This window comes from Panulirus ornatus, chromosome 4 (assembly GCF_036320965.1).
Source record: "Panulirus ornatus isolate Po-2019 chromosome 4, ASM3632096v1, whole genome shotgun sequence".
Lineage (NCBI taxonomy): Eukaryota > Metazoa > Arthropoda > Malacostraca > Decapoda > Palinuridae > Panulirus > Panulirus ornatus.
The window spans coordinates 61,435,667-61,452,132 of NC_092227.1; the positions used below are offsets into that span (position 1 = coordinate 61,435,667).

At 39.9% G+C, this 16,466-nt stretch overlaps 1 protein-coding gene across 6 annotated transcripts in view; it reads left to right on the top strand.

Annotated features, from left to right (window-relative positions):
• Myo61F (Myosin 61F) overlaps window positions 1-16,466 on the top strand; it is a 283,730-nt gene that overhangs the window by 254,496 nt on the left and 12,768 nt on the right. For all 6 annotated transcript variants that reach the window (XM_071695382.1, XM_071695401.1, XM_071695411.1 and 3 more), the window contains one exon: window positions 10,464-10,564. In XM_071695382.1, the coding sequence (XP_071551483.1) occupies window positions 10,464-10,564 (101 nt within the window). The remainder of the gene's footprint in view (window positions 1-10,463; window positions 10,565-16,466) is intronic.

Consider the following 16,466-nt stretch of genomic DNA (forward strand, 5'->3'; position numbering starts at 1 on the left):
AAGTGAATGGAATTGGAAGAGACTTGTATGAGGAGATACCATGAGGGATTGGGTGAAAAAGAATTGAAAATAGTTTTAGCATATGAAATTTAGGGAGTAGGCAAGGAATAGAAGGTATTTAGGAAATTAGGGTTTACATGTGCAAAAGAAGTGTGTGGTATGCAGAATGTGGAATGTGGGTGTGTGAGAAAGGGTAGTGAGTGGTGAGATGAGCAAGTTGAATTGTAATGAATGAGAAAGTAGAGGTGTATGGGAGTTGCTTGCAGGGAAGGAATGTGAGAGATTGGGAGATGTTTAAGAGGATGCAGCTGGAGGTCAAGAGGAAGGTGCAGGGTCCGAAAAGGAGGTAAATGAAAGTTAAGAGAGTATAGACTAACTTTAGGGAGAATAAGATAATGTGTGAAGGGAGGTGAATAGTGTGAGAACAAGAAAGCAAACAGTAGCAGGTTGGGAAATGGTAACAGGCAAAAAGAGGTGTATTTTGAAGGAATGTTGAATGTGTGAGATGATAGAGTGGCAGATGTAGGGTGTTTGGGACATAAAGGTAGCAAAGTGAGATTCAAATGGTTTGGTGAAAATAGAAGAGGTGGTAAATGCCTTGCATGAGATGAAGCATGGAAAAGTAGCTGGAGTGGATGGGAGTTTGGTTGAGTTTTTCAAGGTATGGGGTGACTGTTGATTGACTACTAAAGATTTTTTTTTGTACGTATAGCTCAAGATGTGGGCCTGAGGATTTGCATAATGCCTTTATAGTGCCATTGTATAAAGAGGAAACATTATCTCTAAGAAGAGAGTGTTAAGAGTTAGCAAGCTTGGAAAAGAGAGTTGTGTAAGAAATATCAGGAGACGTTGAGTAGAATGGTAAGAAGTGAACAAATGAAGCTAGGGGATAAGGAATGGGAGGTATTGAGGAAAGCAGTGCTGGCATGTGCAGGAGATGCATGTGGCATATGAAGGTGGGGGGTAGGCAGATTATGAAGGATAGTGAGTGGTGGAATGAAGAGGTAATGTTGCTAGTGAAAGAGTAAAGAGATGCGATTGGCAGTACTTACAGGGAAGGAGTGAAAATTATTGGAAGATATAAAAGAGAAAGTGGCAAGATGTAAAGAGGAAGGTGCAGGGTATGATAAAAAGGGCAAATGACTGTTTTGGTAAGCAAGTATCAGTTAACTTTAGAGTGAATAAGATATTTTTGAAGGATATTCACTGAAGGGGGCAAAGGGGAAGTGATAACTGGAAGTGATGAAGTGAGATGTGAGTGAGTATTTTGAAGGACTGTTGAATGTGTTTGATGTTAGAGTGACAGATGTTGGAGTTTGGGTTTGGGGAGGTTTTAATATGAAAGGAGGTGAATATATCATTGATTGGTTAGTTAAGATTTTTTGGTATGTATGGTTCATGGTGAGGTGCCTGAGGATTTTGGATTGCATTTATAATACCATTGTATAAAGGCAAGGGGATAAAGGTAAGTTTTCAAACTACAGAGGTATAAGTTTGAGTTCACCTGGTAAGTTATATGGTTTAGTAATAATTAAGAGGGGTGAAGGCAAGTACAAAGCATCAGTTAAGGGAAGAAAAGCATGGTTTCAGAAGTGGTAGAGGATATGTGGATCAGGTGTTTTGTTTAAAGAAGCATGAGAAATGCTCAGAGAAACAGAAAGATTTGTATGTTACATTTATGGATCTAGAGAAAGCATATGATAGGAATGATAGAAACGCCTTATGAAAGTTCTTAAGAATATGATGTCAGAGGAAAGCTGCCAGAAGCAATAAGAAGTTATTATCAAGGGTATAAGGCATGTGTACAAGGAGGAAGAGAGGAGAGTGAGTGATTCCAAGAGAATGTTGGTCTGCAGCAGGGATGTGTGATGCCTCTATGGTTGTTTAATATGTGTATGGTTGGGATGGTGACGAAGGTAAATGGAAGAGTCTTGAAGAGAAGTTGAGTATACAGCATTGGTGGGATTCGTTTGAGAAACAGTAGAAGTTAGTGACTATGTTTGGAAGAGTGTGTAAAAGGAGGAAGTTGAGAATAGATGTGAATAAAAGCAAAGTAGTAGGTTTGTCAGGGTTGCAGGACAAGTTAGTTTGGGTGTGAGTTTAATTGGAGGAAAGTTAGAGGGAGTGAAGTGTTTAGGAAATCTGGGAGATGACATGGCAGGAAATGGAACTGTGGAAGCAGAAGTGAGTCATAGGGTGGGCAAGGGTAAAGGATCTGGGAGCACCAAAGAATGTGTGTGTGTGTGTAGAGAGAGAGAGAGAGAGAGAGATCATTATCTGGGAGGGCAAAAATGGGTATGTTTAAAGGTATAGTAGTCCCAACAATAATGTTTGGATACGAGACATGGGCTTTAAATGAGGTTGTGCATAGGAGGGTGGATGCATTGGAAGTGATATGTTTAAGGACAATATGTGTTGTTAGGAGGTTTGAATTAGTAAGTGATTGTAAGGTAAGAGAGAGGTGTGGTAATAGAAATAGTGTGTTTAAAAGAGCTGAAGAGGATGCATTGAAACGGTTTGAACATATGAGAGAATGAGTGAGTTTGAAAATGAGGATATATGTGTTAGAAGTGAAGGGAATGAGGAGGATGTGGCCTTTTTGTTTGTTTCCAAGCACTATCTCTGATGCAGGGGGTGGTGATGCTGTTTCTTGTAGAGGTTTTCAGAAAAGAAGAGGGAATGTTGGGGTGAATAGAGTGGTGAGAGTAAGTGAGCTTGGGAAGGAGACTTGTGTGAGGAAGTACCAAGAGAGACTGAGTACAGAATGGAAAAAGGTGAGAACAAAGGAGGTAAGGGGAGTGGGGGAGGAATGGGATGTATTTAGGGAAGCATTGATGGCTTGTGCAAAAGATGCTTGTGGCATGAGAAGCGTGGGAGGTGGGCAGACTAGAAAGGGTAGTGAGTGATGGGATGAAGAAGTAAGATTATGAGCAAAAGAGAAGAGAGAGGCATTTGGACGATTTTTGCAGGGAAATAATGCAAATGAGGGGGAGATGTATAAAAGAAAGAGGCAGGAGGTCAAGAGAAAGGTGCAAGAGGTGAAAAAGAGGGCAAATGAGAGTTGGGGTGAGAGAGTATCATTAAATTTTAAGGAGAATAAAAAGATGTTTTGGAAGGAGGTAAATAAATTGCGTAAGACAAGGGAACAAATGAGAACTTCAGTGAAGGGGGCTAATGAGGAGGTGATAACAAGTAGTGGTGATGTGAGAAGGAGATGGTTTGTTGAATGTGTTTGATGATAGTGGCAGATATAGGATGTTTTGGTCGAGGTGGTGTGCAAAGTGAGAGGGTTGGGGAAAATGATTTGGTAAACAGAGAAGAGGTAGTAAAAGCTTTGCTTAAGATGAAAGCCGGCCAGGCAGCGGGTTTGGATGGTATTGCAGTGGAATTTATTAAAAAAGGAGGTGACTTTATTGTTGACTGGTTGGTAAGGGGGTGACTGTATTGTTGACTGGTTGGCAAGGTTATTTAATGTATGTATGATTCATGGTGAGGTGCCTGAGGATTGGCAGAATGCTTGAATAGTGCCATTGTACAAAGGCAAGGGAAACAAAGGTGAGTGCTCAAATTACAGAGGTATAGGTTTGTTGAGTATTCCTGGGAAATTATATGGGAGGGTATTGATTGAGAGGGTGAAGGCATGTACAGAGCATCAGATTGGGGAAGAGCAGTGTGGTTTGAGAAGTGGTTGAGGATGTGGATCAGGTTTTTGCTTTGAAGAATGTATGTGAGAAATACTTAGAAAAGCAAATGGATTTGTACGTAGCATTTATGGATCTGGAGAAGGCATATGATAGAGTTGATAGAGATGTTCTGTGGAAGGTATTTAGAATATATGGTGTGGGAGGCAAGTTGTTAGAAGCAGTGAAAAGTTTTTATTGAGGATGTAAGGCATGTGTACGTGTCGGAAGAGAGGAAAGTGATTGGTTCTCAGTGAATGTAGGTTTGCGGCAGGGGTGTGTGTTGTCTCCATGGTTGTTTAATTTGTTTATGGATGGGGTTGTTAGGGAGGTAAATGCAAGAGTTTTGGAAAGAGGGGCAAGTATGCAATCTGTTCTGGATGAGAGAGCTTGGGAAGTGAGTCAGTTGTTGTTCGCTGATGATACAGCGTTGGTGGCTGATTCATGTGAGAAACTGCAAAAGCTGGTGACTGAGTTTGGTAAAGTGTGTGAAAGAAGAAAGTTAAGAGTAAATGTGAATAAGAGCAAGGTTATTAGGTTCAGTAGGGTTGAGGGTAAAGTCAATTGGGAGGTAAGTTTGAATGGAGAAAAACTGGAGGAAGTGAAGTGTTTTAGATATCTGGGAGTGGATTTGGCAGCAGATGGAACCATAGAAGTGGAAGTGAATCATAGGGTGGGGAAGGGAGCGAAAATTCTGGGAGCCTTGAAGAATGTGTGGAAGTCGAGAACATTATCTCGGGAAGCAAAAATGGGTATGTTTGAAGGAATAGTGGTTCCAACAATGTTGTATGAGGCATGGGCTATGGATAGAGTTGTGTGCAGGAGGGTGGATGTGCTGGAAATGAGATGTTTGAGGACAATATGTGGTGTGAGGTGGTTTGATCGAGTAAGTAATAATAGGGTAAGAGAGATGTGTGGTAACAAAAAGAGTGTGGTTGAGAGAGCAGAAAAGGGTGTTTTGAAATGGTTTGATCACATGGAGAGAATGAGTGAGGAAAGATTGACAAAGAGGATATATGTGTCAGAGGTGGAGGAACGAGGAGAAGTGGGAGACCAAATTGGAGGTGGAAAGATGGAGTGAAAAAGATTTTGAGTGATCGGGGCCTGAACATGCAGGAGGGTGAAAGGCGTGCAAGGAATAGAGTGAATTGGAACGATGTGGTATACCGGGGTCGACATGCTGTCAATGGATTGAACCAGGGCATGTGAAGCGTGTGGGGTAAACGAAGGAAAGTTCTGTGGGGCCTGGATGTGGAAAGGGAGCTGTGGTTTCGGTGCATTATTACATGACAGCTAGAGACTGAGTGTGAATGAATGGGACTTTTGTTGTCTTTTCCTAGTGCTTCCTCTCACACATGAGGGGGGAGGGGGTTGTTATTTCGTATGTGGCGAGGTGGCGATGAGAATGAATAAAGGCAGACTGTATGAATTATGTACATGTGTATATATGTATATGTCTGTGTGTGTATATATATATATGTATACGTTGAGATGAGTAGGTATGTATATTTGTGTGTGTGGACGTGTATGTATATACATGTGTAAGTGGGCGGGTTGGGCCATTCTTTCGTCTGTTTCCTTGCGCTACCTCGCTAACGTGGGAGACAGCGCTAAGAACAGAGGACTGGGCCTTTGAGGGAATATCTTCACCTGGCCCCTTTCTCTGTTCCTTCTTTTGGAAAATTAAAAAAATAAATGAGAGGGTAGGATTTCCAGCCACCCGCTCCCTCCACTTTTAGTCGCCTTCTATGACACGCAGGGAATACGTGGGAAGTATTCTTTCTCCCCTATCCCCAGGGATAATATATATATATATATATATATATATATATATATTTTTTTTTTTTCCATACATATTTTCCATTCCTGCATTAGCAAGGTAGCATTCAAGATTAGATGACAAGAGCCTCAGAGGGAAAACTCTCTTGGCCCCCTTCTCCTTTCCTTCTTTTGGTAAATTACACTGGAGGGGAGGATTTCTAGCCCCCTGCTCCCACCCCTTTTAATTACCTTCTAGGACGTGCAGGGAATACTTAGGAAGAATTCTTTCTTCCTTTTCCCCAGGGATAAAGAATTCTACCTCCATGTTCCCTGCATGTCACAGAAAGTGACTAAAGGGGGCAGGAGTGGAGGTCTGGAAACCCTTCCCTTGTATTTTAGTTTCTATAAGAGGTAACAGGAGTCAAGCGGGAAGTGCTTATCCACCTTGAAGGCTCAGACTGACCCCTCTAACTATTGTCCTATTGATTTGACATCTACCATTTCCAAAGTCTTTAAATCTCTCCTCAACTCTCATGTCCTTAAACACCTCAAAAATCACAGTCTTCTCTCTGATCACCGGTATGACTTCCGTAAGGCGAGATCCACTGGTGATATTCTTTCCTGTCAACCCTGAAAGATTCTGGATAGTCATGTGTAGTTACCCGTGACATATCTAAGGCTTTAGACAGGGTGTGGCATTGGAGTCTCATCTTTAAGCTCCCCACTTTTGTCTTCCCTCCCTCACTTTGCTCCTTCATATCTAGCTTCCTCTCCAGCCAGTCTATCTCTCTGGTTGTTAGTGGATCAGCCTATGCCTTTTTTCAGTCAACATCAGTGTCCCTCAAGGTTCTGTCCTGTCCACTACACTTTTACTACTTTTTTTCAATGATTTCCTCTCCTCCACAAATAAACCAATGCACACATATGCTAATGAATCAGCACTGCATTCATCCACATCCTTCAATTCTGCTCCCTCTGCTCTCATTTGATCTGTATCTTGTCTTGAATCAGCTTTCTCAGTAAACTCAGACTTGGACAGGATATCTCAGTGGGATACACAAAATCTTGTTAAGTTTAATGCCTCCAATACCCAGTTTCTACCCATCTCTCTCTTTCTTGAAAACTCTTCACAACTCTTTTCTCTCCCATGACGTTTCTGTAATTCCACCTCTTGACTCAATGAACATTACTGTGACATCCAATCTTTCTTGGAAACCCCAAATTACAGGAATAGCTAAGTCTGCTTCTAAGAAATTGGATGTCCTGTGTAGATGTTGAAACTTCTCTTCTGAACAGTTGCTCCACTTATATAAGGGATTGATTCATCCTTGTATGGAGCACTGCTCTCACATTTGGTGTGGCTCTCGCTCTGTATCTTTACTTGACAGAGTTGAGTCAAAAGCGGTCTGACTTATGAACTGTCCCAGGCTAACTTCCACACTTGACCCCCTTGCCCTATGCTGCAGTGTTGGTTCACTTTCCCTCTTCTATAAATATTACTTTGGTTTGTGCTCCAAGAGCTGGCTGCTTGTGTGCCCCCACCACTAGACCATGCAATACTTGGCAAGCTGCTGCATCACATAATTATTGTGTGGCCATCAGCATCTCAAGGGTGGGCTGTTTTGAAACCTGCTTCTTTCCTTACACGTCGAAACTTTGGAACTCTCTACCTTCTCTTGTCTTTCCCAATAACTAAAACCTGGCACATTTCAAAGACAGGTCTTTCACGTCCTCCAAAATTCTTAAATACATTCCCTTGTCTTTTCTTTTTCCATTTCATAATTCTCTATATTTCAATTAAGGCCTGGCCTTGTTGTGGATTTTTGTCCATGACTGGAGCCCTCAACATAAAAAAAGTACTATATGAAACTAAACTTAACATTCATGACGTTGTCAGAGCTTGCAGTGTTGTTGACTGCTGCCATGCTCTGACAGTGCACCTGTACCTTCCATCATCTCCAGAAGCTTATTCTTTGTGTGGTAAATTTCATTGCAACTTGGACTAGCTGGTTCTTTTTATCCTCTCATTGTTACCAAGTATCATTTTAATGATCGAGGAAGCTCATCCAAATGGCTGACCCACATGTGCCTCGTGCTCGCCTGCCTCAACCCAGAATATGATTTGCATCTTTATGTCTGTATCAATAATTTTTCTAGGCTTCTTGACTTATACTTGCACTTGCAGGCCGTTTTCCAGACATGTTTAGAATGTTCTCTAATTACATGTAGGAGATAGCTTAACATGAGAGAGACCGAGACTGAAGAGATGCAATTATGACAGGCAGTACATAACTGGCTAAGAGAATGCAAACAAAGGGAGTGCCAGTTATATTTGTTGGTTGTTTTTCTTCTATGTTTGGTGTCTTTTAAATTTTTGTTTTTAATGACTATTTTATATACTGTAGCTATTAAATGAATATTTTTTCATACTCGATAGACAAAAATCCATTATATGTTTTTCTGGGAAAGTATGGAGCATGAATGCTTTTTTATCAGATTTCATTTCCATGCTTGAATAGGTCCTTCACTATTGGAGTTGTATATATAAATGCCATATATCACTCACAAGTAAAATTAGACTGTTTAAGTCCTCAACCTCTCCATTACTCTTAGACCAATATGGAAGGAAGATGTCACACGTTCCCAAGCAGCCCTACTGCAATCTACTACATGTTACTGTAAAAAGATGAGATTTTGTTGATGCTCAGATGACGATGACATCTAGTTGTTGATTCTGATATGTTACAAGACAGAGAAATGAGTAAATATTAGAGGAAGACTTTCTCAGTCTCCAAGGACATTGGAGGAAAGCAAAAGAAAAGGATTATGGGCTTGGTCTAGGTTTAAAAGTGGCATGTGATGCAAGAAGATTTAGATTTGTTGCATCACATCAAATTTTAGATGTTCATAGCATACCAAGTTTAAATGATTCTGGCTGTTTAAATTGTTTATGATATTTTTCCATATTTCAAATTTTGTTAATTTATGTCCTCCCAGTGGAAGATGGCTTTTACATTTTGTTCAGCATTTAAAAGGTTAAGTCATGGAAAGCTTGGAAATATTCAGCATTTAAAAGGTTAAATCATGGAAAGCTTGGAAATACAATAGTTACATCTTATAAGAAGCTAATAGGAAACATAGAGCATGAACAAAGGAGTAACCTAAAAGAAATGGAATCAAGTGATCACAGTGCTTAAATTTTGCAGGTAAGTCAAATAATGAATTGGGTAATAAGGAGCATTTTCCTAATGAGAGAAGAAAAGCTGATGGTAAAAAGTGTTCAGTGTATAATTAAGGAGTAAAAATGAATACTGTTATGTTGTGTGGTCGGGAAAAAGACAAGCTGTAATTGATAGATTGCAGAGAATCCAGAAACACTTGACAAGCAAAATTAATGGTGTTAGACATATGGACAATCATGAGAGGTTGAAAAAATTTAACTATGTAGCTTAGAAAGATGCAGGGAACAATAAATGATAATCACTGCTCGGCAACAAGTAGAGGGAATTAAAGAGAATGTAATAATTTAATATAAATTTATAAAATGGAAAGAAAGAGTAATTCAGCCTCCAAGACTCTCTTGAAATGTATTAGAATGTCATGAAAAAAATTCATGATAGTCCAGCAAAATAAGGATGAGAGACTCAAACCTCTTTTTGATCACAGGCATAGGTATATTAGCAGAACTTAGAATATAAAAAGACTAAAATGAAATTTAGATAACCCTAGCCATTTAAACACTCTGCCTCTTAGACATGTAAAACTTTCCTACTGGTACTTGGAGACTGTCTTCTGATATTAAATTCACAATCTCCTTTTATGGCTTCCCAACACAGGTAGATATGAAAGTTAGCTGAATTTGTCATCAGAACCACACAATATCACTTTATACCCTATGTAGTAAGATGGGACTCCAGGTGAATTGAACATGTGACAACTCAAAATTGACAGTTGTGCAAAATGCATGTTAGTGGAATATATTGTGAGAAGTGGCCCATGTGATGAGTACTCTGCAGTAGCATAGCCTCATGGCAAATCTTGATGTAGATATAGTGCTCTCATATAGTGCTCTCAGGGTCTCATGTATAACACTAGGTGATTTCCATGTAATTATATGTGATCTTTACATGTCAAGCAACTCCCAGTCCACAGTACATTTTTTTGGATGGAAATTTTTTCATTTACGGGGAATTATTTGAAAGTCAGCTTCATTTTCATTTACATAAGACCTTGGAAATGTAAATTCTAGTCACCATTCATATGGAAATCTTACCATGGTATTGTACAGTATAGCATGCTCATAGGGCTTCATTAGAATGTAGATGAATATAAATATATTGCATAACTATTTTTTGTTATTGTCTGTGTATATTTCTATCTATATTTCTAATGCCCTTTCCCTCTGGGATTTCCCATTAAGGGAATGGCCACGGCAAAAGAGTTTCCACTTATCCCTGTCCTAACATGCCTCTGACGCATGTTTAGATTACCCAACTTACCCAAGATAGCTCCCAAATGCTTAAATTCTGTCACCTCCTCCAGTCTTTCTCCTAAAATATCTGTAGCACAGTTTGGTGCACTTCCTGCTCTCAGTCTATAGGGAGAAATTTATACTTTCACTCTGTTTCCTTTCAAGCACCATTACATTACTTTTACTTGCATTTACCTTCATTGGCCTATGTTTACATGCATCATAAACATACTTATGTAAAGAATGAAAATTATACTTAGTTCACTTAGTAGCGTGTCGTAGAAGGTGACTAAAAGGGGAGGGAGCTGGGGGCTGGAAATCCTCCCCTCTTATTTTTGATTTTCCGAAAGAAGGAACAGAGAAGGGGGCCAAGTGAAGATTTCCTTCAAAGGCCCAGTCCTCTGTTTTTAACGCTACCTCGCTAATGTGGGAAATGGCGAATAGTATGAAAGAAAGAAAGAAATATAAATATTTTTTTCTTTTTCTTTTCTTTTGAAAACATCTTACTTTTTGGTAGTAGCAAAGCATTTTCAATTATATTTATCTTGCAGGGTGACCTAATTCTCAATGTGCCAAATGTGATAGAAGCAGTAACCAAGATCATATCAATCAGTGATAATAGTGAGGTTCTCAAAATCGCTGAATCTGAGAGGTAAGTGTTTTTTCCATTAAACTTTAATTGGTCTTCATTTTGAAGAAAAATCTTCCTTGATATATAAGCATGTCATCTTGTTTACAGAAGGTAAGTGTGCAACACATTGATTAATAATTTGATAGGTGTAGGGATGGATGCTGTATTCTCTTGGAACTTATGTTTGCTGATGATATAGCACTGATGGCAGATTGGGGTGACTGCAGAGATTGGTGACTAAGTTTGGAAGAATGTGTGAAAGGAGGAAGTTGAGATTAAATGTGAATAAAAGCATGGTTATCAGGTTTAGCGAGGTTAAGGGACAGATTAGTTCAGGTGGGGAAAAATTGGAGAAAGTGAAGTGTTTTACATACCTGGGAATGAACATGGCAGCATATGGAAACATGGAAGCTTGAGTGAGTCATAGGGTGTGTAAGGGGCTGAATGTTCTCGTAGCACTGAAGAATGTGTGAATGTTTTAGATTACTTATCCGCATTTCCTCTATCTGTCCATTTCAATGTTTTAACAATTTTAGAATCTTTCATTTGTAGTGGGTCTTAGTAATCTCTGAGGAATTGATTATGGTGAGTGTAGAAGAGACTGCACTGGTAGGTTTTTCTTTCAGTTTACATTATCTGATATTATAGAAGATTTGACATATCATTACATTCATTAACAGTAAGGTATTGCTTTTACATATTCTCAGCCAGTTATCCTCATATTACAGATTAGAAGTTTTTAAAAGATTTATTTATGTTACATCTAGGTAACTTGATTCATGAATTTGTGCAGTGTTCAGTGTTTTTGGAAACTTTATAACAGAATAAGTGGACAGGATAACCAAGAGCATCATTGAGAGAAAGAATGCTTTTCGTAATATGTCTAACTCATGATTTAGGATAGGTGAGGAGGGGCTTTGTGAGGTCATATGGTCATGATATGTAGGTTAGCCTTGTACTATAGATGGTATAGGAATTGAAATACGAATGAAAAAATAAGTAGAAAAGTGAAGAAATAGAAGTGTGAAACTAAATTTCCAAGTGAACTTAAAAGCTGAGGGCATCAGACAGTACAGTGTGAAATGGAGATCATGTTAGAGGCAGTTTCATATTGCATTATGAAAGGGTACCATTGAGGTGTGGGGTGCATTGTGCATAATTTGTGGAAAGAGAAGCATCATCTGGTGAACTGAGATTTAAGGATCATGGAGAAAGAGTTTGGAAGGAGATGCTGAATCTACTAGAGAAGATTGATAATTGTACAGCAAAGAGTATAGGACATACAGTCCTGAACAAAAAGGTTAAAAGGATGGATTAAGTGCTTAAAGGAAAATAAATGAGGATCATGGAGGAAGAATGAATTGAAAATTTAAATCGAAATATCAAACTGTTCTAGAAGGAAATAAGTAGAAATTGAAGGGAGGCATGGGAAGAACATTGACAAAAGACCCGATGGCCCATAAGTACTTATCTACTTTTGAATGGTCATAGGATTCATTAGTTCTGATCAGTTAGTATTATTAGACATCCCCAGAGCCCTTCTTATGAAGATCCTGCAGCTTGAAGGCTGCATTACAATCAGTGGCAGGGACCAAGGGGAAGATGTAACATCTGTCTTTGTCTGGATTTTGCTATTGTAGTAGGGCTTGGGGCTCAGGTTTCAGTGCATTATACATGACAGCTAGAGAGTGGACATTAGCACATGAGACCATTCCTTATCTGTTCCTAGCACTATTTCACTAATGTGGGAAACAGCAAACAAGTATGGAAGAGTATTTATGTTGATAAACCAATGTTACGTTATTTATAGGCATGGGTAATTTGAATTTTTTCAGCTTCAGGTGCAGGCATGTTGTGTGTTTGTCAGGACAGTGAGGGTGGGAGGCTGCTGCTGCAGCAGCAGCCACTCAGTGGCTCTTTACATGAGCTGCCTTTGGAGTAACTGATCATGGGTTGGCTGGACTGAATCAGGGCATATGAAGTGGTTGGGAGAAACCATGGAAAGGTCTGTGGGTCCTGACACTGGATAGGGAGCTCTGGCTTTGTTGCATTGTACATAACAGCTGGAGAGTGGATGCGAGAGAATGAGGCAGTTTTTTGTCTATTCCTTGTGTTACCTTTCCAGCATAAGTAACAATGAATATTAATGAAAAATAATACTTAACCATGAAGAAACGGAGTGGAAGTTGTTGCAGTTGCTTAGTGTAAATGATGCAGTGTTAGTAAGGAATGCAAGTATAATTATGACATTAGTTCTTGAAAGTACAAGGCTGGTTTGTTTGGTGAAGCACTGGAAGTTGTGGATTACTTTGATACTTGAGAGTAGAGTTTAATAAGGATATTACTGGAAAGACAGAAGCTGAAAGTTGGGTTGTGCAAGGGATAAGGATTGAAGATGAGCTAGAAGCTCTTGTGAGTGGGAAAGATGTAGGAACAGAGTATGCAAAAACCTTGCAAGAATGGATACATGTTCCAGTGTTCATATAGAGATGTGGAACTAAAGTTTATAGGTATCAGATAAGAACACTTGTAATGGATAAATTGTAAAATGTAGTTGGAATCATGAGGATTATTATCATTAGAAAGATTCTTGGATGAAGGTCTTTTGGGATGCTGTGGTCACAGAGAGCATATGACATATGACATAGGCTGGTGAGATGATATATAGTGGTACAATATAACCTCCATATATGTGAGATTGCTTTCCATGAGTTTCAAGTATTTGCAGATAGGTAAATGTACATCACATCTTAATTCATGACATAGTGACCAGTATTTGTGATTTTGTGAGCCCATCACTCTAACTCCATGTTGCCTTCTCTTCACCCTACCACCAACACTGGGGACATGAGGGGAGGTGTGCAGGAGTTAATTTTTGGTTTGTTTGCAGCACAGGCACATCACTGTGGGTTCTTGCTCTGTCCATCCTTCCTTATGCAATTCCAAAAACCATCAGCATCTTGCTGCACCTCTTGAGTTGCTGTCATAAACTTGTGCTGTTTTTTATTACATTCCCTTAATTATGGTGCCTAAACATAAGATGAGTGGTGAAGATGAGTCTTCTGAAGGAGGGAGAATGCGATGAGTTTGAGCAAAATGTGAATGTTTTAGACAGGCTGGCTATGGGTAAGTGTGCATCTGCAGTGGGCAGTCATCATGGGTGTGAACAAACCCATTATCTAGTAACAAAAATAAGAAAGCTATCAGGGAAAATATCCCAGCGAGTGCTACCATGATTGCCACTGATATGACAACTGCACATGATAAAAGTATGTAGAAACTGGAAAAGGCTTCAAGTTTGTGGATGAGGACCAAACTCAAAAGAAAATTCCCTAAAGCAAAGTGGACCACTGAGGAAGGCATTTAATTCATCCCATTTCTTGCTTCTAAGGGATGCTTCCACAAATTCAAGAAATGGAACAACCTGCATAAATTAAGTTGTTGGGAGTGTCCATATCAGTGGACTTTGGGGCAGGATGGAGGTTTCCTCTGGAGTCCCTTAACTCTCCTTAGAGGAGAAGAGATACTGACCAGCCAGAGCAGGTGTCTGATGCTGACAATTGTGTCATATTTTGAATAAAGATACTTCTCAGAACTTTCTTGTCCAAGAGGGAAAAGTCTGCTCTTGGCATCATGGTAGCATATGGCAGGTTTTCCTATGTCCTCTGTGCCAGTGCCTCGAGGGACTACATGCTCCAGTTTGTGCTGCTGCACCATTTTTTGAACCTGCTTGTGCTCAAGAGGAAGAAGTGCCATTTGCTATGTGAACAAGAAAGCCTGAGGCACAGCTTACATTTTCAAAGACTAGTTTCACAACTACTTTGTTCATGGAGTCAAGGGTTCGCTTACATCCAAAAACTTAGCCTTTGAAATCCTCCTCATTCTCAGTAGTTCTCCTGTCCACCAAGAAGACATCAAGATCACACACACAAATATGGAGGTAGTCATTCTGCCTCCAAACATGACCACTGCTGCAACCCTCTGGACTAAGGTGTGATTGCAGCACTCACTGCTTACTACACCAGGTGCACCACCTTTTGCATTTTGGATGTGATAGGGAGTGATCCAGCACTGGATATTGTCCAGTGTTGGAAAAGTTGAATGATTGAAGACTGCATCTTGAACTTCAAAGAGTTACTTCATGAAGTTGAACAGTCTATTGTAGATGTGTGGCTGTAGGCGGTCATCAACTTAAGTTGTTTTCCTTCTGTTGATGATAGAAACAGGAGCATTGCTTGGATTATACAGCAAGTCAGATGGAAGGCTTTTAGGGATACATAGGCCACTGAGGTCTCATGCCAGGGAGATGATGGTAGAGGACCTTGAGGACTTCATCAAATCAAGTGAAGACGATGACAGTGAAGAGGAGTTTGTCATCAAAAGTCGTAATATGAATATGAAAACCACCTCAAAATTCATACTAATGCAAAGAGCCATCACTGACAGAATTATGGAGTTGGATCCATTAGTGGAAAAGAGCACAAAAGCCTTCAACATATGGCAAAGCACATTCCCATCAGAGTGTTCTTTACCCTTTAACTACCATTGCCTCCACTTTAGCTTCAGTCACTACTGCCTTTACTTTAGCTTCAGGAACCTTCTTATTATCTCCACCAAGTCAGATACTATTGCCTGTACTTTGGCTTTAGGCACCACCTCGTTTGCTCCCAAGTCTGATACCACCTACCCCAATCCTCCTTATTCACATGCAGCTTTGTCGTCAGTACTATCACCATACTTATCATCATCATCAAAGGTAAATGAAAAGCACTTTGCTGTGTATGTTTTATTAATTTTCATCATTGTTCTTAATCCTTTCATTCCTGCACATACACATACAAAATATGTGTTGATGGTTACTGCCTGATTTTAAATTAAATGGAGCCACAATAATGATGCCCATACATCTGGCAACCACAATAGTGATACCTATGTGTCTGGCAGCCACAAACACAATTTCAGTTTTGATTGAATGCAGTGGACCTGTGATGACAGTTACATGGTGGAAACAGGCTCACCATTCTCACAAACTATCTTGCTGCTAAGGAAGCTTAAAGGAATTACAGCTGCTAAAGAAAGTTTTTTGTTTATTTTTGATGTTTTATGTCTTTTAACATAAAGTTGAATTGATTTTTAAGGTCATATCCTTTTCTTTTAGTTATTTTAAAAGAACTGAGTTTGGTAAAGTGTGTGGAAGAAGAAAGTTAAGAGTAAATGTGAATAAGAGCAAGGTTATTAGGTACAGTAGGGTTGAGGGTCAAGTCAATTGGGAGGTGAGTTTGACTGGAGAAAAACTGGAGGAAGTGAAGTGTTTTAGATATCTGGGAGTGGATCTGGCAGCGGATGGAACCATGGAAGCGGAAGTGGATCATAGGGTGGGGGAGGGGGCGAAAATTCTGGGGGCCTTGAAGAATGTGTGGAAGTCGAGAACATTATCTCGGAAAGCAAAAATGGCTATGTTTGAAGGAATAGTGGTTCCAACAATGTTGTATGGTTGCGAGGCGTGGGCTATGGATAGAGTGGTGCGCAGGAGGATGGATGTGCTGGAAATGAGATGTTTGAGGACAATGTGTGGTGTGAGGTGGTCTGATCGAGTGAGTAACGTAAGGGTAAGAGAGATGTGTGGAAATAAAAAGAGCGTGGTTGAGAGAGCAGAAGAGGGTGTTTTGAAGTGGTTTGGGCACATGGAGAGAATGAGTGAGGAAAGATTGACCAAGAGGATATATGTGTCGGAGGTGGAGGGAACGAGGAGAAGAGGGAGACCAAATTGGAGGTGGAAAGATGGAGTGAAAAAGATTTTGTGTGATCGGGACCTGAACATGCAGGAGGGTGAAAGGAGGGCAAGGAATAGAGTGAATTGGAGCGATGTGGTATACCGGGGTTGACGTGCTGTCAGTGGATTGAATCAAGGCATGTGAAGCGT